This window comes from Cornus florida, unplaced genomic scaffold (assembly GCF_030987335.1).
Source record: "Cornus florida cultivar Cherokee Brave unplaced genomic scaffold, ASM3098733v1 CherokeeBrave_3.0.0_Hap2_Chr08, whole genome shotgun sequence".
Classification (NCBI taxonomy): Eukaryota; Viridiplantae; Streptophyta; class Magnoliopsida; order Cornales; family Cornaceae; genus Cornus; species Cornus florida.
This window is the reverse complement of record NW_026775578.1, coordinates 70,771,679-70,787,340: the sequence shown is the minus strand read 5'-3', so window position 1 is coordinate 70,787,340 and position 15,662 is coordinate 70,771,679. Positions and strand designations below refer to the sequence as shown.

General features: G+C 40.6%; 1 protein-coding gene across 1 annotated transcript; it reads right to left on the bottom strand.

Annotated features, from left to right (window-relative positions):
* Window positions 1-3,527: 3,527 nt before the first annotated feature.
* On the bottom strand, window positions 3,528-5,663 carry LOC132271981 (small ribosomal subunit protein uS15). The gene is made up of 5 exons (XM_059773499.1): window positions 5,519-5,663; window positions 5,356-5,428; window positions 5,143-5,281; window positions 4,873-5,059; window positions 3,528-3,798 (listed from the first exon to the last, which is right to left on the bottom strand). Exons 1-5 carry the CDS (start codon window positions 5,539-5,541, stop codon window positions 3,765-3,767), a joined length of 456 nt encoding a protein of 151 aa, XP_059629482.1. The 5' UTR covers window positions 5,542-5,663; the 3' UTR covers window positions 3,528-3,764.
* Between the last annotated feature and the right edge of the window lie 9,999 nt (window positions 5,664-15,662).

Genomic DNA, 15,662 nt, shown 5'->3' with positions numbered 1-15,662 from the left:
ATGGGGCGGTTTCTCAATCCCCATCCCTATCCCCGTTTAAATTTGAAACCCCCAAAATCGCTCCAAAACAGATTATTTTTTTACCCCCAACCCCCATAACCGCCCCCACCCAGCCGCCGCTTGACCCGCCCCCGCCCCGCCACCGCCCCATAACTGATTAAATTTGAAAATTCTAATTTTTTTTATTCTACAAAACCACATAAATCTAAACTCTTTTTATTTTTATTTTTTTATAAGACAAAATCACATAAATCTAAACTTTCAAGCAAACATCAACCAAACAAATACAAAATAACATCATCAATCAACATCATCATTCATCAATCAAATATATATATATATATATATATATATATATATATATATATATATATAACTCAAAGCAATTCGTTGATATGTGCAGACTCCTCTGATTCTTTGATCAAATATTAAGAAAATCAAATATTAACAAAATTGTAATCTCACCTCTAATAACTTCAAATCAAAACCAGAAAAACGTTTGGTGGATCTTATTGTTTGAACAATCAATGGGCTTCCAGGTATCCAGGATTGAGTACACAACATATCATCCAACAAAAAAATATATATATCTGTGAAAACAGGTGGATGTCGGCTGAAGCGGTGGATGAAGATGGTGTAGGAGGCAGGAGGGAGTGTAGGACGGTAGGAGTTCCAAGTACCTGCTAGTTGCTTCATCCTTCTTGCTATTTTTTTTTTTTGTTTCGTCAGATCTATTAGTGCCGGCTCCTGACATTAGGAGGAATATGGGAAGTGAATTGAGTCTAAGGTTTACAACATGTGTATATATAGTGTAGGTTAATTTGGTAAATATAATAATATGGTAGGTGTAAATTAATAATTTTATATACTAATCGGGGCGGGGATTGGACTCCCCTGTCCCCGCCCCGAAACCGGCCGGTTTTTTTTTTTTTTTTTTTTAAATTCCCATCCCCACCCCATTTAACTAAATGGTTCTCCAAACTCATTGTAAACGGGGCGGGGGCGGGGCGGTTCCCCACCTGGGTGGGGATTTTTGTCATGCGGTTCCCCACCTAGTTGGGGATTTTTGCCATCCCTATTTGTGGGTGTTTTATTAAGATTCGGACATTTATTTTTGGATATGCAATACGGTTTGATTATAATTAAAAATAATAATATAAAATTTAAGAAAACGTTTTATTAATGATCATATAGAATCGAACTCTGTGCAGCCTAGTGTATCTTCACACCTCCCAAAATAAAATACTGTAGGTTTAAGTCTTCGGAAAAGTAAAAAATGAATGTGATCGTGTTTCTTGTAAGGAAAAAAAAAAAAAAAATTTATTATATGAATAAAAATTACAAAAAAATATATTATTTATTTATATAAAAATATATAACATGATTTGAACAGAACATGTAATAAGTGATTTTGGATTTGATTCAATGATATTTCAATTATAATCATATCATTTCAAATCGGAACGTTTTATTTAAATTTGACTCTTAACAGTTCAATTAGACATGTTTAATTAAATGTGTTACATAAACGTGCTAAAAATAATTTATTAAATCACAAGAAAAAAATAATAATCTTTTCATTTCATATATAAACACGTATTTGATAAACTTCCAGTGGTAAACTAGAGTTGCTATCTATGTTTTGTTTGTTCTCATTCCGAACTCTTTTTCCATTATACATTCAAGTGCCTGTGTTCTTCTGTTTCAGTTATTAACTAAATAGCCACAGCAAGGTTAGTTCTTTAGACACTGATAATATTGTGACGGAACTGGAGATCCATAAAATCGGCCAAAGCTGACAAATCTTTCTTTCGCTCTCTCCACTCTAATAATATTGTGATGGAGATTGCGGTTGGAATCAACAAAAGAGAGGATGGATATGGGAGGTTAGATGGGTGGGTAAACTTGTCTCAGTTCAGATCGCCTTGATTGATTGAAAATCTGCATATACACAAACCAAGCCAAGCCCAAGCGCAAGCTTGGCCAAAAAGTTCCGAGCCGAGCCGAACAGAGCCCGAGCAAGCTAAAGCTCAAGGTTGATTCATTTGCAAACCTGGACACACCCGAGAAAGACTTGACTGCACCGGTGGTATGCATATCCTTAAAAGTTTTAATCTATTACTCAACACAAACGACTGCACCAGTTATACCACGTCATCATCCACGTGTTTCTATTACATGCGGATTAAGTGCCATAAAAGAATGATGTGTTTGGCATTGATTCATATGTCAAGAGGTTCCATGATTTCGGAATCTCTTATATCGTAATATATAGCACTTACAGCCGATACAGTATAACAAGCAATATAACTTTTAAAAAGAAAATATCATGATCTTTGCTATGTGATTTGACTTGTAGTATTATTAAATGCGAAGATATAACCTACAAGCCCAACCAATCTTCCAACCACTGATCATTATCCACAGCTTGCATATCAAAGCTCTGAAATGAGGGTCTGAGCAAAATAAAACATTTCGTCCTAATGAACCTCAGAGCTCCGAAATGGGTGTGAGCTATATAAAATATTTCGATCTCATGAACCGACAATATACATTCATCACTTGATAAATGCATTGTACCCGTGACCATAAATTGTAACTCTGATAAATATTAAGAGCTTACCGGACAAAGCTTGTGCTTTCTTAACAACACAATCCCAGTAAAAATGCGTTTCGAGTAAAAATCAATTAGACTACATAAATCGAAGTGAAAAAACACAAAAAAAAGACTGTAAAGTCACCCTTAACAAATGCTTCAACAGTACAAAAATGTCGATAATATGTTGTATATGAGGTCCATGAAACATGTCATGCCATGACATTGTCAAATCCAACCTAATTTTTTGACATGTACTTCGTCACTCATGGTCTAAGAATGGACTTTGCTAACTAGAAAACTAGTTTGCTCTATTCAAGGGAACATGCAAACACTACTCATGGAAGCAACCCAAGGCAAGTGTGGCATCCAAGATGGCCAAACAATTCTGTGAATTAAGGATGACAAAGTTCTACATGACCCGACAAAAATATACATTATCTCCTTAGCTGAAATTTCTTTTCAATCTTATTCATGCTAGCCTTATGATCTTCAATCTTATATTTTTTCTACTCCATAGTATTTATTGTTTGATCGAGTATTATAAATACCCTAAATAATATAATTTATGATTTTGGTAAATAGGTCATTAAACAAGTCAACACATGTAACCCGTTTAATAAACAGGTCGTGTTAGTGTTGAGGATCCCTAACATGATTCTTAAACATGTAGTGTTCGGGTTGACCTATTTAGTAGAATATCCATAAGTTGACACGACACCATTATGATCTACAAACACAAATTGCCACCCCTAAATTGTAAATGAGCAACACTAGTTGCCCTAGTCAAAACCCATTTTCAGATGAGGTTTTGGCATGCATCTTAATACCCACCGGTGATATTATAATTCAAATTCAAATGTGTAAATGAAAACTAACAAATCAAACAATTAAAAACGCATTTGTTAAATTCAATTTAGAAGATACCTGCTTAAGCATAAATTAAATTTGAAAATCATAAATTAAAATAAGAATTTTTGGTTCAAAACATAACTCTTCTGTTCTTCCATCCATTTAGAAGTAAAATAATATCTTTCAATCTTTATGAATCACTTACTTGTTCGAACCACTAATTTCCAAACTAAGGGAAGACTATCTGCCGATTAAGAGCCAGATAGCATCCATACCACAACTAAATCTCAAAACTGGGCCCAACCACATACCAAGCTTAAGCAACAAGAGTGCTGGCAGTTGTAGACTCGCTGCAAATGACAAAGTTTGGGTTAATAACATAACTAATAGATAATCATCAACCAAACAGGGAAAAAGGAACAAAAAGATTTTTGACCCAAACAACAGACAAAATAAAATAGAGTTATAGACCTTTGAACAACTACTAAAAGTTCGAACTTCGAACTGTGGGTCATCCTCAAGAATTTTGACCAACTACTAAAAGTACGAACTCTGTGTCATGCTAAAATTTTTATAGCTGAATCATTTCTATTACCCAAAACAAAACAAACAAACAAAAAAAAAAAAAAAAAAAAAAAAACCAATCAATTATAAAGCAATATTTTGCTGATACTGCCCTCAAATTAAAATTAAGTTTAGAAGCATTCAGGGAAAGGTTAATGTATATGTAAAAACAAGCATATCATGACCAAGAAAAGTACATAAGAGTAAAGAAGACTAATGGCTGAATGGGTAACCTTCTTTCCTGGTCCAATACAATCACAAAAAACTAGGTGCCAACGAAAATAAAGGCCTCTAAAAGAAGCATCAAGTGATTCAAGTGTGATAATTTTATATTTTGACAAGCAAATTTTAGAACTTTGTATCTGTTTCCAACTTTAGGCAAAAACAATGAGACCAAGCACTTTACAATCAAGGCTACACCTGAATTTCAATCAGGTAGCTTCAATGCGGAATATGATCCAGTAAAATGAGAAAATCTTACGATCAAATTGAATAACCACAATAAAAGCCATTTCAGGAAGGGGTAGAATTATGCAGTAAATTAACACCCTCGTAAATGAGGGGGGTAAATGAGGCAGGTGCAGTAGTGTAGCATTTGGGATTGCTGGATTTGGATTCAAATACTTGGGCTCCTAAATCCATCCGCTTTATTCTAAATTCATTATGTTGAAGGAACTTAAGGATCTTAAGTGCAATATCTAGTTTATAACTACTAGATTGATTAAACACAATGTGTATCATTTCTTGAGAATTCATTTCCAATCAATACAAACAAAGAGGACAAAAATGATCTGAATTTTACTAACTAGCAATTCACAATAATTCAATCAATTGCAATAAATCGTGGTTCAAAGGCTTACTATTTCCAGACAGGAGGGAGCTTCTTAGTCTTCTTGTAGTAGCGAGCGAGCCTGTGGATTCTGCTCTCAACAAGAATCAGCCGGAACTTGGAATCCTTGTCCTTCCTGTTCCTCTCCAGATGCTTCCGTATCGCAACTGCCTTCTTGATCAGGTGGTACAAATCCTCGGGAATTTCAGGAGCAAGCCCTAAAAAAACAAAGCACACTCAATAACACAATCAAAATGAACAATTATATGTTTCTCGGGAAACAAACAGATTCTGAATTTACCATGAGCCTTGAGAATACGCAAGATCTTGCTTCCTGTGACGCTCTTGACCTGAGCAATACCGTGAGAATCACGAAGAATCACTCCGATTTGCGATGGTGTCAAACCTTTCTTCGCGAACTTGCAAATGTTCTCATCAACCTGTAATATCAGAACATAATGAGAGAATGTAGAGAGAGAAAGAGAAGGGAGAGAAATTAGGATTGTTTTCTCACATCTTGGGAGGAGATCTTGAGCCAACTAGGAGGAGTTCTCTTGTAAGGCAGAGCCGAAGCGGAGATACCCTTCCTGAGAGCAAAACAAACACACCATCAGAGCGTAGTGAGAGAATGTAGAGAGAGAAACATGGAGATGTGGTAGTGAGAGAAAGAGATCTACCCACGACTGTGCATGCGACCCATGGTTCCTCAGGTTGCGGCTATCTGCTTACCTTGCTGCTTCTCTGAAACGAATTCGCAAACCCTACCTTCTCTATGTGAAGATGTTATTAGGGTTTACATCTTGAAGACATAGTGGAATCTCGAAATTACCCAAACTTTAACAGTGATTCACAATCATATCCTTTGTTATTGAAAGACATATTGAGTTGGGCTCACTCGGCCAACCCAACCCAATATCCGCTCGATAAAAGCAGTACCTGAGTCACATTAATTCGTTTCACAAAAAATTTCTAATGTTATATATATATCTATATATGCGTGTGTGGGGTCCATAGTCATCTCATCCTAAAGGAAAAGACGTGCTTGACATTAAGGCATGTTTGGTTCGTGCTTGGTTTTGGGTGTTTTGGTTACAGGTTGATTACAGTAATCAGTTTTTGGCCCACAACATGTTTGGTCCTACCTGTTTGTTATAAATAGTTGTAAAACATATTGAAAAAATAAGTCAAAATCTGAAACATGTGTATTGAAACGGTGGAATCAATTGGCCCAACTTAGCCCGTAACAGTTTTGCCGCCTAACTATAATTCTATACTTAGTTTATGTGAGCCTATATGACTATAATCCTATATTTATATAGTTTATGTGAGCATATACCTTTATATATTTGTTAAGTGCCAAAAAAAAAATATCCCTACAATATCGAGAAGGTGCAATTAATCTCCAATTATTTCAATTTGTGTAAATGAGGACATTATATCAATTTAGTAATTAAAATTTCTAAATTACCCCATAAAAAATAAAAATTTAATAATGAAGGAAAATGTTCTCTACCCTCTATTTCTCTCCATATTATTTTTTGTTTTTTTTATATAAGTCACTATTTTATTTTTTGATCCGTCTTTCTCTTCCGGCGACCTTTTTTCCCGCCACTTTCATACTTTTTTGGTCCAAACTGTCTAAATTGCTTCTAAAATTTCCATCTACCTCCTCTCTCTCTACCCCCTCTCTGTATATACAGATGCAAACACGCACATATATATACATGTAGCCACCACATCCACCTGAGGAGGCCCAGGACGACATGGGCCGGATCTGACTTGCAAGCACGACATCCGGTCCGTACAGCTGGGTCGGCCCATAAAAAGACACTGCCATATGGGCCGAACGCGAATAAGCCCATCAAAGGTGACCAGGACTTATGGAGGAACAGGCCCAGATCCAGCAATCCGTCAATATTTGTAAATATCTTGTAAATATCTATAAATAAGGGAAGGAATGGAAAGAATGGGAGGATCTTTTTGTTGAAATGTAAGAATTCTAGAGAGAGAAAGAGAGTATGAATTTCTTGCATCTTCAATTGGCGCCGTCTGTGGGAATCGCATGGAAGTTTGGTTGATCAATGAGGAATATCGAGTGGATTCAGACCAATTCGGTTGATCGAGACTCGATCTTTGGGATTTGGATCCAGATCTGAGCGATTGTGACCTACTCTGGAGGAATTACAGTTCTTGAAGCTTTGGCAGAAGTGGCTTCAGATCTACGCAACAACGAGTTGTTCGATTGTGGCAGGATCTGACGGATTTAGAGTTCAGACAATTCAGATCTCGTAAACGGTGAGCATAATTCGGAGAATTCGAAACCAGATCTGAAAAATTCCCACTCACGAAGCTCGGATCTACTCGCGAACTTGAGATTAATGCCTTTACTCCGTTCAGGAATAATGATAGGTGAAAGCTCCAATCCGATGGAGGCTGTCCAGCAAACAAAGCTTGAGGAGTTGATGAACTTGATTGAAGCTCTCAAAAAAGAGAATGCAGAATTGAAAGCTGGAATGCAACATCGGCAAATACCTACGGTTTCGCATCCACTTCCGGTCGGTGAAGGAGGTGTTCAATCTAATATCGCGCGTCAAGGCGAGCAGGACGAGAACAATCAGTCAGCTCACCACCGTGATGAAAGGATGATGGACAATTTGCCGCCAAATGTTCGTCGAGTTGAGGATCACGAAGGATCGACTCACGTTGATCCGCGACATGAGCAGATTAGACGGAATGAAGCCATAACCTTCGATCCGCATCGGGAAAGGTTCGACCGAGAGGAAGTGATAGAGGTTGATCGCCGTCGAGTAGCGTCGCCTTGGCAAAGAGAGTTCATAGAGGAACGGTCGTTCGATCCGTCTTACCGGCCCTCCATGGCTACTATCACTCATCGCGGTTCGGAGGGCAGAACCGTAACTCACAGAGCTACCGCTGGACTCCAGAGAGAGAATGAAGCTCTCCGATCCGCTGGACTCAAGGAAGTTTGCTATGCCAGTCTTTATTCTGTTTGACGGAACAACCGATCCGATCGATCATGTGTACCATATCCAGTTGAAAATAGCCCTGAATACGGAAAACGACTCTTTAATGTGCAAATGTTTCCCTACAAGCCTAGCCGGACCGGCGCTCAGCTGGTTCAAAAACTTGCCTAAGAGCTCCATTGGTAGCTTCAGAAACCTGTGCGATCGGTTCATAAGCCAGTACTATGGGAACAAGCGCCCGCCGAAGGACATCTCGAGCCTATTCACGATGAGGCAGCATAAAGATGAATGTCTCCAGGCTTTTCTTACCAGGTTTAATCTCACTAAGAGTATGGTGATCGAATGCCACCCTTCTACAGCAGTTCAAGCCTTCAAGTTAGCCATGACACGTGGAACTCCGTTTCACACCAGTCTGGTAGTGAACACGCCGACTACTATGGATGAACTCAATGAAAGAGCCGATGGCTTTGTGCGCCTAGAAGAAGAGGAGGCAGCTAATGCTCGGACAGCGTCGCTCGTGTCGACCGAGGAAAAGTCCAAGGCAAAGATCAGGCAGAAGCAGGCTCAGCCGCAACATCAGACCTCTTGGAAGGCAGAAAAAAGGTCCAGGGAGGAAGAGCTGATTACTCCGCTGAAGGTCACTCTGGCGAGGCTGTATCAGGAGAACAAAGATAAGTTTCATCCACCACTGCCAATTAGGCAACCCCTCGAACAGAGGGATCAAACTAAACATTGTGCTTTCCATTCCGATTTCGGTCATCAGACTAACGAATGCAGGAACCCGAGGAGGCAAGTGGAGATGCTGATAGCTAGAGGGGAGTTTGCGAGTTATGTTCAAGGCTCGGCGATAGAGCAGAATCGACCGGTGGAATAAATAAAAAGGAGTCATAAACAAAGCTCCCACAATTCACAACCAGTTCGTATAATCAATGCTATCCATGGTCGACCCGAGCCTAGTGAAGAGTCAGATGAGCTACTCCGGGCGCGCCTGCGGCAGGCGCAGATGAAGAAAAGGGTCAGCAGTGTGAATACTCTACACCAGCAGAGCCCGTCGATACAGATAAAGTTCGACTGGACAGACCTGCAGCGTGTTCAACTGCCCCATGAAGACCCGTTGGTAGTCAGTTTAACAGTGGTGGACTGCTTGGTGCGCAGAGTTCTGATCGATCCTGGGAGCAGTGCGAATGTCATGCCGAGGGACACATTTGATAGGCTCGAGATTAAACCAGAGAGGCTCAAGCCCACTGGAAATCCCTTGTTAGGGTTCGATGGGAAGAGGGTGGAGCCCGTCGGGATGGTGGAAGTGGAAGTTCAAGCTGCAGAATAAGCTCTTATGGAAACTTTTGTGGTTGTAGAAATTCACCCCTCGTATAATCTCCTGATGGGAAGAGGATGGATTCACAGAGTCCAAGGTGTACCCTCAACTCTGCATCAGGTCATGAGGTGCCTCGGACCCGATGGAGATAAAGTGATAGACATTCGGGGGGATCAGGTTGCAGCCAAAGAGTGTTATTCCGTCACACTAAAGCATGCTGGGAAAGGGAAGGCGCCCGTCCGTTCGGCAAGCCCCAGATAGCAATTACAGGAACCTCCGCCCGAGCAGAACAGGGTGGAGGAGTCAGTCGACTTGACCGAGGAGCCCCTTCTGGATGTGCAGATCGATCAGTCCAGGCCAGAACGAACTACCAGAGTAGGTATAAGACTGACCAGAGAAGAGCAGCAAGAGCTAGTGGATTTCTTGTCCCACAATGCCGACGTATTTGCATGGAGTCACCTAGACATGCCTGGAATTAGTCCCTCCGTATCCTGTCATTCCCTGAATGTCAATCCCAATTTCAAACCAGTGAAACAGAAGCAGCGAAGATTTGCTCCAGAACGTAATCAAATCATAGCGGAAGAAGTCGATAGGCTGCTTGATGCGGGATTTATCAGAGAAGTGCACTACCCTGATTGGTTGTCCAACGTCGTTGTCGTACAGAAGAAGAATGGGAAATGGCGAGTATGCATTGATTTCACCAATTTGAACAAAGCCTGTCCGAAAGACAGCTTCCCGCTGCCTAAGATTGATCAAATGGTGGATGCCACCACCGGGTATGAGCGTTTAACCTTTCTGGACGCTTATTCAGGTTATAATCAGATCCCTATGGACCCCGCAGATGAAGAAAAAACTTCTTTTGTCACCGAGCGAGGAACATACTGCTACAAAGTTATGCCTTTCGGACTAAAGAATGCGGGAGCAACTTATCAAAGACTTGTTAGCAAAATTTTTAAGAATCAAATGGGAAAGATTGTGGAAGCCTATATTGATGATATGGTGGTAAAGAGTAGGAAGAAGGATGATCATCTGAAGCATCTGCAAGATGTATTTGATGTACTGAAGCGATATGGGATGAGGCTCAATCCAACCAAGTGCTCGTTCGGTGTGAGTTCCGGACAGTTTCTGGGACACGTGGTCAACCGCAGAGGCATCGAAGTTAGCCCCGCTCAAGCAGAGGCTTTGATTAAGAATGCTGAGCCAAAGACGATCAGAGAGGTGCAAGCCCTCACAGGACGAATAGCTGCATTAAGTCGATTTATTTCAAAATTGTCAGATCACTGCAAGCCGTTCTTTGACACGATTCGGAGCCATGGAAGGCAGGTCTGGGGGGATGAGCAATGACAAGCATTGACTCATTTGAAGGAATATATGCAGAATCCACCAGTCCTGTCAGCCCCAGATCCGGAAGAAAAGTTATTTCTATATCTTGGAGTATCTGGTGTCGCGACAAGTGCCGTTCTGATTCGTTGCAAGGAAGGGGTGCAATACCCGGTATTTTATGTAAGCAAAACAATGACAGAGGCAGAACAAAGATACTCAAAGGCCGAACGGGTGGTACTTGCACTTGTAAATGCAAAAAGAAAGTTGAGGCATTATTTCGAATCCCACCCCATAGCTGTTCTAACAACTTTTCCAATCAGAACACTTATGCACAAGCCAGAGCTCTCGGGCAGAATGACAAAGTGGGCCATAACGTATGAGCCGAGAACAGCTGTTAAAGGGCAAGCGGTGGCCGATTTCCTGCTAGAATGTGATGCCGAGGATACGGAAGAAGACCTTAGATGCGGCTCTTGGAAACTTTTTGTGGATGGCTCCTCTAACCAGATGGGGGCTGGAATTGGGATCAAACTGCAAACCCCAGAGGGTACTTCCTTGAGTCAAGCACTCAGACTTGAGTTCCGAGCCACCAATAATGAAGCGGAATACGAGGCGTTGCTAAATGGATTAAAGTTGGCCAGAGAGCTACAGATCAAAAGTTTGACTGTGTATAGTGACTCGCAGTTGATTGTTCGGCAGGTAAATGGTGAGTACGCGACCAAGGATGACACGATGGGGGCATATCGTTCTGCCGTTCTGCATAAAGCCAAGGACTTTGCAAAGATTGAATTCATACAGTTATCGAGGGAACAGAATGCAGATGCGGACCGGTTAGCATGTAGTGCTTCGAGTTCCGGTGAAACATTGGCGAGGGTGATTCCAGTAGGAATACTGACCCAGCCATCTATTTTCGAAGAACCCTTTGACTCTGACCCTTGGCAAGTCAACGTCATACCGTATGAACCGAGTTGGATTGACCCCATCATTACCTATATTCGCGATGGCGTTTTGCCTATGCAGAGGGATGAAGCTAGGAGACTCAAAAAGAATGCTGCAAAGTACGCCATCATGCGTAACCAGCTGTACAGAAGGTCCTACTCTGGCCCATACTTGAAGTGTGTCACCCCCGCGGAGTCGCAGCAGGTATTGCGAGCTATTCATGAGGGTGTGTGTGGCAATCATTCTGGGGGGCGATCGTTAGCGCATAAAGCAATGACACAAGGGTATTTCTGGCCAAACATGTCAAGAGATGCGGAGGAGTTCTCTCGAAGGTGCGATAAATGCCAACGATATGGACCATTGATCCACCAACCACCTGAGGAATTGCACGTAATGGCCTCGCCATGGCCTTTCGCGCAATGGGGGATGGATGTGGTCGGTCCTCTGCCAACTGCAAGAGCTTAGAACAAGTATGTGTTACTGGCCACGGATTACTTCACTAAATGGGTGGAAGCAGAACCATATCCTAGCGTGACTCAGACTCATGTGAGACGATTTATTTGGAACAATATTATCTGCCGTTTCGGCGTTCCCAGATCAATAGTCATGGACAATGGCACAAACCTCGACAGCAGGCAAGTAAGAGAGCTGCTGGAGGAGTATGGAATCAACCAGAAGTTGGCTGCAGTAAGTCATCCTCAGGCCAACGGACAAGCAGAAATCACAAACAGAACCATTTTCGCCTGCATTAAGAAGAAGCTGGAAGACCATAAAGGGAAGTGGTTGGATGAGCTCCCGAACGTTCTATGGGCTTACAGAACCACCCCAAGGCGGCCGACTGGGGAGAGCCCGTTTGCAATGGCATATGGTACCGAGGCAGTTATACCGGTTGAGCATTTGGTCCCCACTATCAGAAGCTTAGCATAGAGTCGAGATCAGAACGACAAGATGTTAAGATTGAACCTCGATATGATAGACGAAAGGAGGGACACAGCGGCTATAAGGTTAGCATCGTATCAGCAAGTATTGGCGAATAATCACAACAAAAGAGTAAAACACAGGGATTTTGCCCCTGGCGATCTGGTTCTGAAAAGAAAGGTGGGGATGGTCAAAAAAATGATGCCACCCTGGGAAGGCCCATACAGAATTGTAGAAGTCATAGGCAAGGGGGCATATGTGATACCCCCGGATTTCCGGATGCGGGTTGGCCAGGCCCACGCCCGATTACCCGAGGATATCAAAACAATTAGCAATTTTAATGAATCACAGAATACAATATAGAAAACAAGAATGAATAAAATTTTGCTGAAAAGAAACTAGAATGATAATCTAATAATTAAAAACCTCAGAATAAATAATTTCATTGACAATTAAAACTATTTTGATACAACTGATCCACCACGAATGAAAACGTTCTCCAATTTATACAACTCGGGAATCCATCTAGTGGACCCCTAAAATATCCAATGGTACTCAAAAGACTGGAACAAAACCCAAGTCTTAACATGAAATAAAATCCTACGCCATCAGTAGATTGAATAACTGTATCTGCTCGGCACGATCAAGCTCTACAGCCCAGAACTGACGAACACCTGAAAAAAAAATAATAAAAGGGTGGGTCAGGCCCATAAGCAAGTTCTAATCTAACTGCAATCCATACAGTGACCCAATACGCAGATACACCATAGATACCTCACAATATCTATCTAGTCCATACATAAATATATCCACACTATGGGACATTCACTGAACTACAGTAGGGATCTCAACCTGAATAGAAGGCAACATGCGAATACGCACCCAAAGGTGGGCATGAGTACCTAGACCTAACAGGGTACACCCAACCTACTATAACCAGCTACACGTCCACTGCATATACGCACCCTAACCAACAAGTTCGAGACTCAAGCTCAACTCGTGGTACCATAAACATATATATCTAAACTCCGTTCCTAACCATTCACAAGAAATCCAATAAGTCATTCGGCGTATTCAACCGTACCGACTTATATATATATAAGGAGGATTTATTTAACAACCCGTTCCCTTATTCCAAAACAGGTAGGACTGAGTATTTTAAATCAGTCTGTCCCTAGTATGCCACCGTCCCATACCGGTGCATACAATCCACAAAGTCCATATAATTGATAGAACCAGTCATACTGTTCACCAATTAAAATCCATAAGGTAGGAATTAGCATTTTGAGCTAAACCATACCTAGTATGCCACCGTCCCATACCGGTGCATACCATCCTCCATATCCATGTAAATTACAACATTCAAATGATAAGCAAGTAATTTACAATGCAAAACCAAAACCCAGATAATTGACAGAATTTTAATGTGAGAATTCAGCACTTAAAATCCAATACATAATTCCAAATAATTGGTCAAGTTTAATATATGAATTAAGCAATTATTATCCAATATATGATTCCAAATAATTGACCGAATTAAGTATAAGAATTCAGCAATTATGTTCCAATACATAATTCCAGGTAAATTACAAGGCATAAATAATAAGCATGTAATTTATAGTCCAAAACCAACCATCCACATCGTTGTAGAATAGTATTTAGTATTTCAACAACTTAAAACCAAAACCATGTAAATTACAGACTACGAATGATAGTACAGCAATTTAAAATCCAAAACCAATATCCAATTAATTACCGAAGATGTTTAAATGTTTCAGCAATTTAAATCCAACCAATTAACCATATAGTTGCAGGGGATGAATTAATAAATCAACAAATAACTTCCAGAGCCTGCATAGATTACATCTAACACATCAATGACCCCATAATATATTTAAGACCATTTACTAAATATATTACATCCCCCTGGAATGCCTAAAAATAAGCTTAAGCATTTAAAACTTCATTCATCCACCAACCGTATATAATTGTACATAAGTGTTATACAGTTTGATCCGTTAATTTAGAATTAACCTTAAATTAATTTAGGGTCCTAATAACACCTAAAAATTAACTATTTAATCCCTCCGTGAAGTCTCATTAAATTTCTAAAATTTAATCAAGCCATTTAGTTCCTTTCTCTGTTAGTAGCATACACCGTTGTATATTTTTACACTGCTTCATCCTTTGTCTTAAAGACTTAAACCATGCAACATTAAGTTTAATAACACTTAAAATTAACTACTTAGATCCTCTGTTAAGTCCCTACAATTCATTAGAATCACTCAGAAGCCCAAACAGTGCTCAAAACACCAAACAGAGCCCTAAAACCACTTTCTGGGCGTAAAAACAAATTGGAGCCGGCTCTTGGAATGGAGGAGCCGGCTCTTCCCCTATTGGAGCCGGCTCCAATCCCCTAGGAGCCGACTCTTGCTGAAGGGGAGCCGGCTCTTGACTTCCTAGAGCCGGCTCTCTCCCTCTTGAGAGCCTCCAGTTCAGTCTCTGCTTCGTTTTCGTCAATCTGCTCCTTCTCCGATCAATTCCTACCCCTCTGCTTGTTTCTTAAACTGACCTAAAGGATCTAACACCCTCCTGATAGCATCCCCAAGGTTTGATTATAGCAATTTAAGTCAATTACAAAGCCTAAGGTTGCTATTGAACTTACCAAGCTTTCAGTACAAAAACTGAAACTACATGCAGAAACAGAAACGGAACAGATTGCACACGTATTTAAAACAGAATAATAACATCCCTATGAGTTCTGTATAACCCCAGTAGAGTTCCTATATTGTCTCTACAAGAGTTGCAGTCAAATACAGAAACTAAGGCTACGATGGAAACCATATGCTTAAAGTACAGAAAACTGAAACACCACTTGCATACACTGTAACAGATATTGAACACATACAGACCAACAATATAACACGTAATAAACATATTAATTCCAGTTTCTGCTTGATTAAACCCTAGAGATTATCTAGGTGCACAGAACACGGCCCAAAGGGAAAGAGGAAGATAGAACTTGCCTCTGTAATTGTTGGTCTGCTTTCCTCTGTTTTGGCCACACTGAAATACTGCTTAGCCTCCTATTACTTCTGTGTTTCCCTTCTCCTAGGTTTGGCTTTGAAACCTCAGTCGAGAACTCACAATTTGCTCTGTTATCTCAACCCTTACTCTGCATCTTTCTGTGTTTTGCAGAACTCTCTACGTGTATATACTATGTGATATATCGTAAAACCCTAGCTTAACGCATAATGGAGTATTTATAAACTAAATACTAAAACCCTAATCCTTGTCACATTGAGATAAAGCCCTAAACTTAATCCGAGTTTAGTTCGATATCAGATG

What these genes read in the sequence shown, in the direction of transcription:
- LOC132271981 (XM_059773499.1), bottom strand. Translation starts at nt 5,541, where the DNA reads ATGGGTCGCATGCACAGTCGTGG. An exon ending in TCAAGATCTCCTCCCAAGAT is followed by an intron (nt 5,282 to 5,355) that starts GTGAGAAAACAA and finishes CTGATATTACAG; the next exon opens with GTTGATGAGAACATTTGCAA. An exon ending in CTCCCTCCTGTCTGGAAATA is followed by an intron (nt 3,799 to 4,872) that starts GTAAGCCTTTGA and finishes TGTCATTTGCAG; the next exon opens with CGAGTCTACAACTGCCAGCA.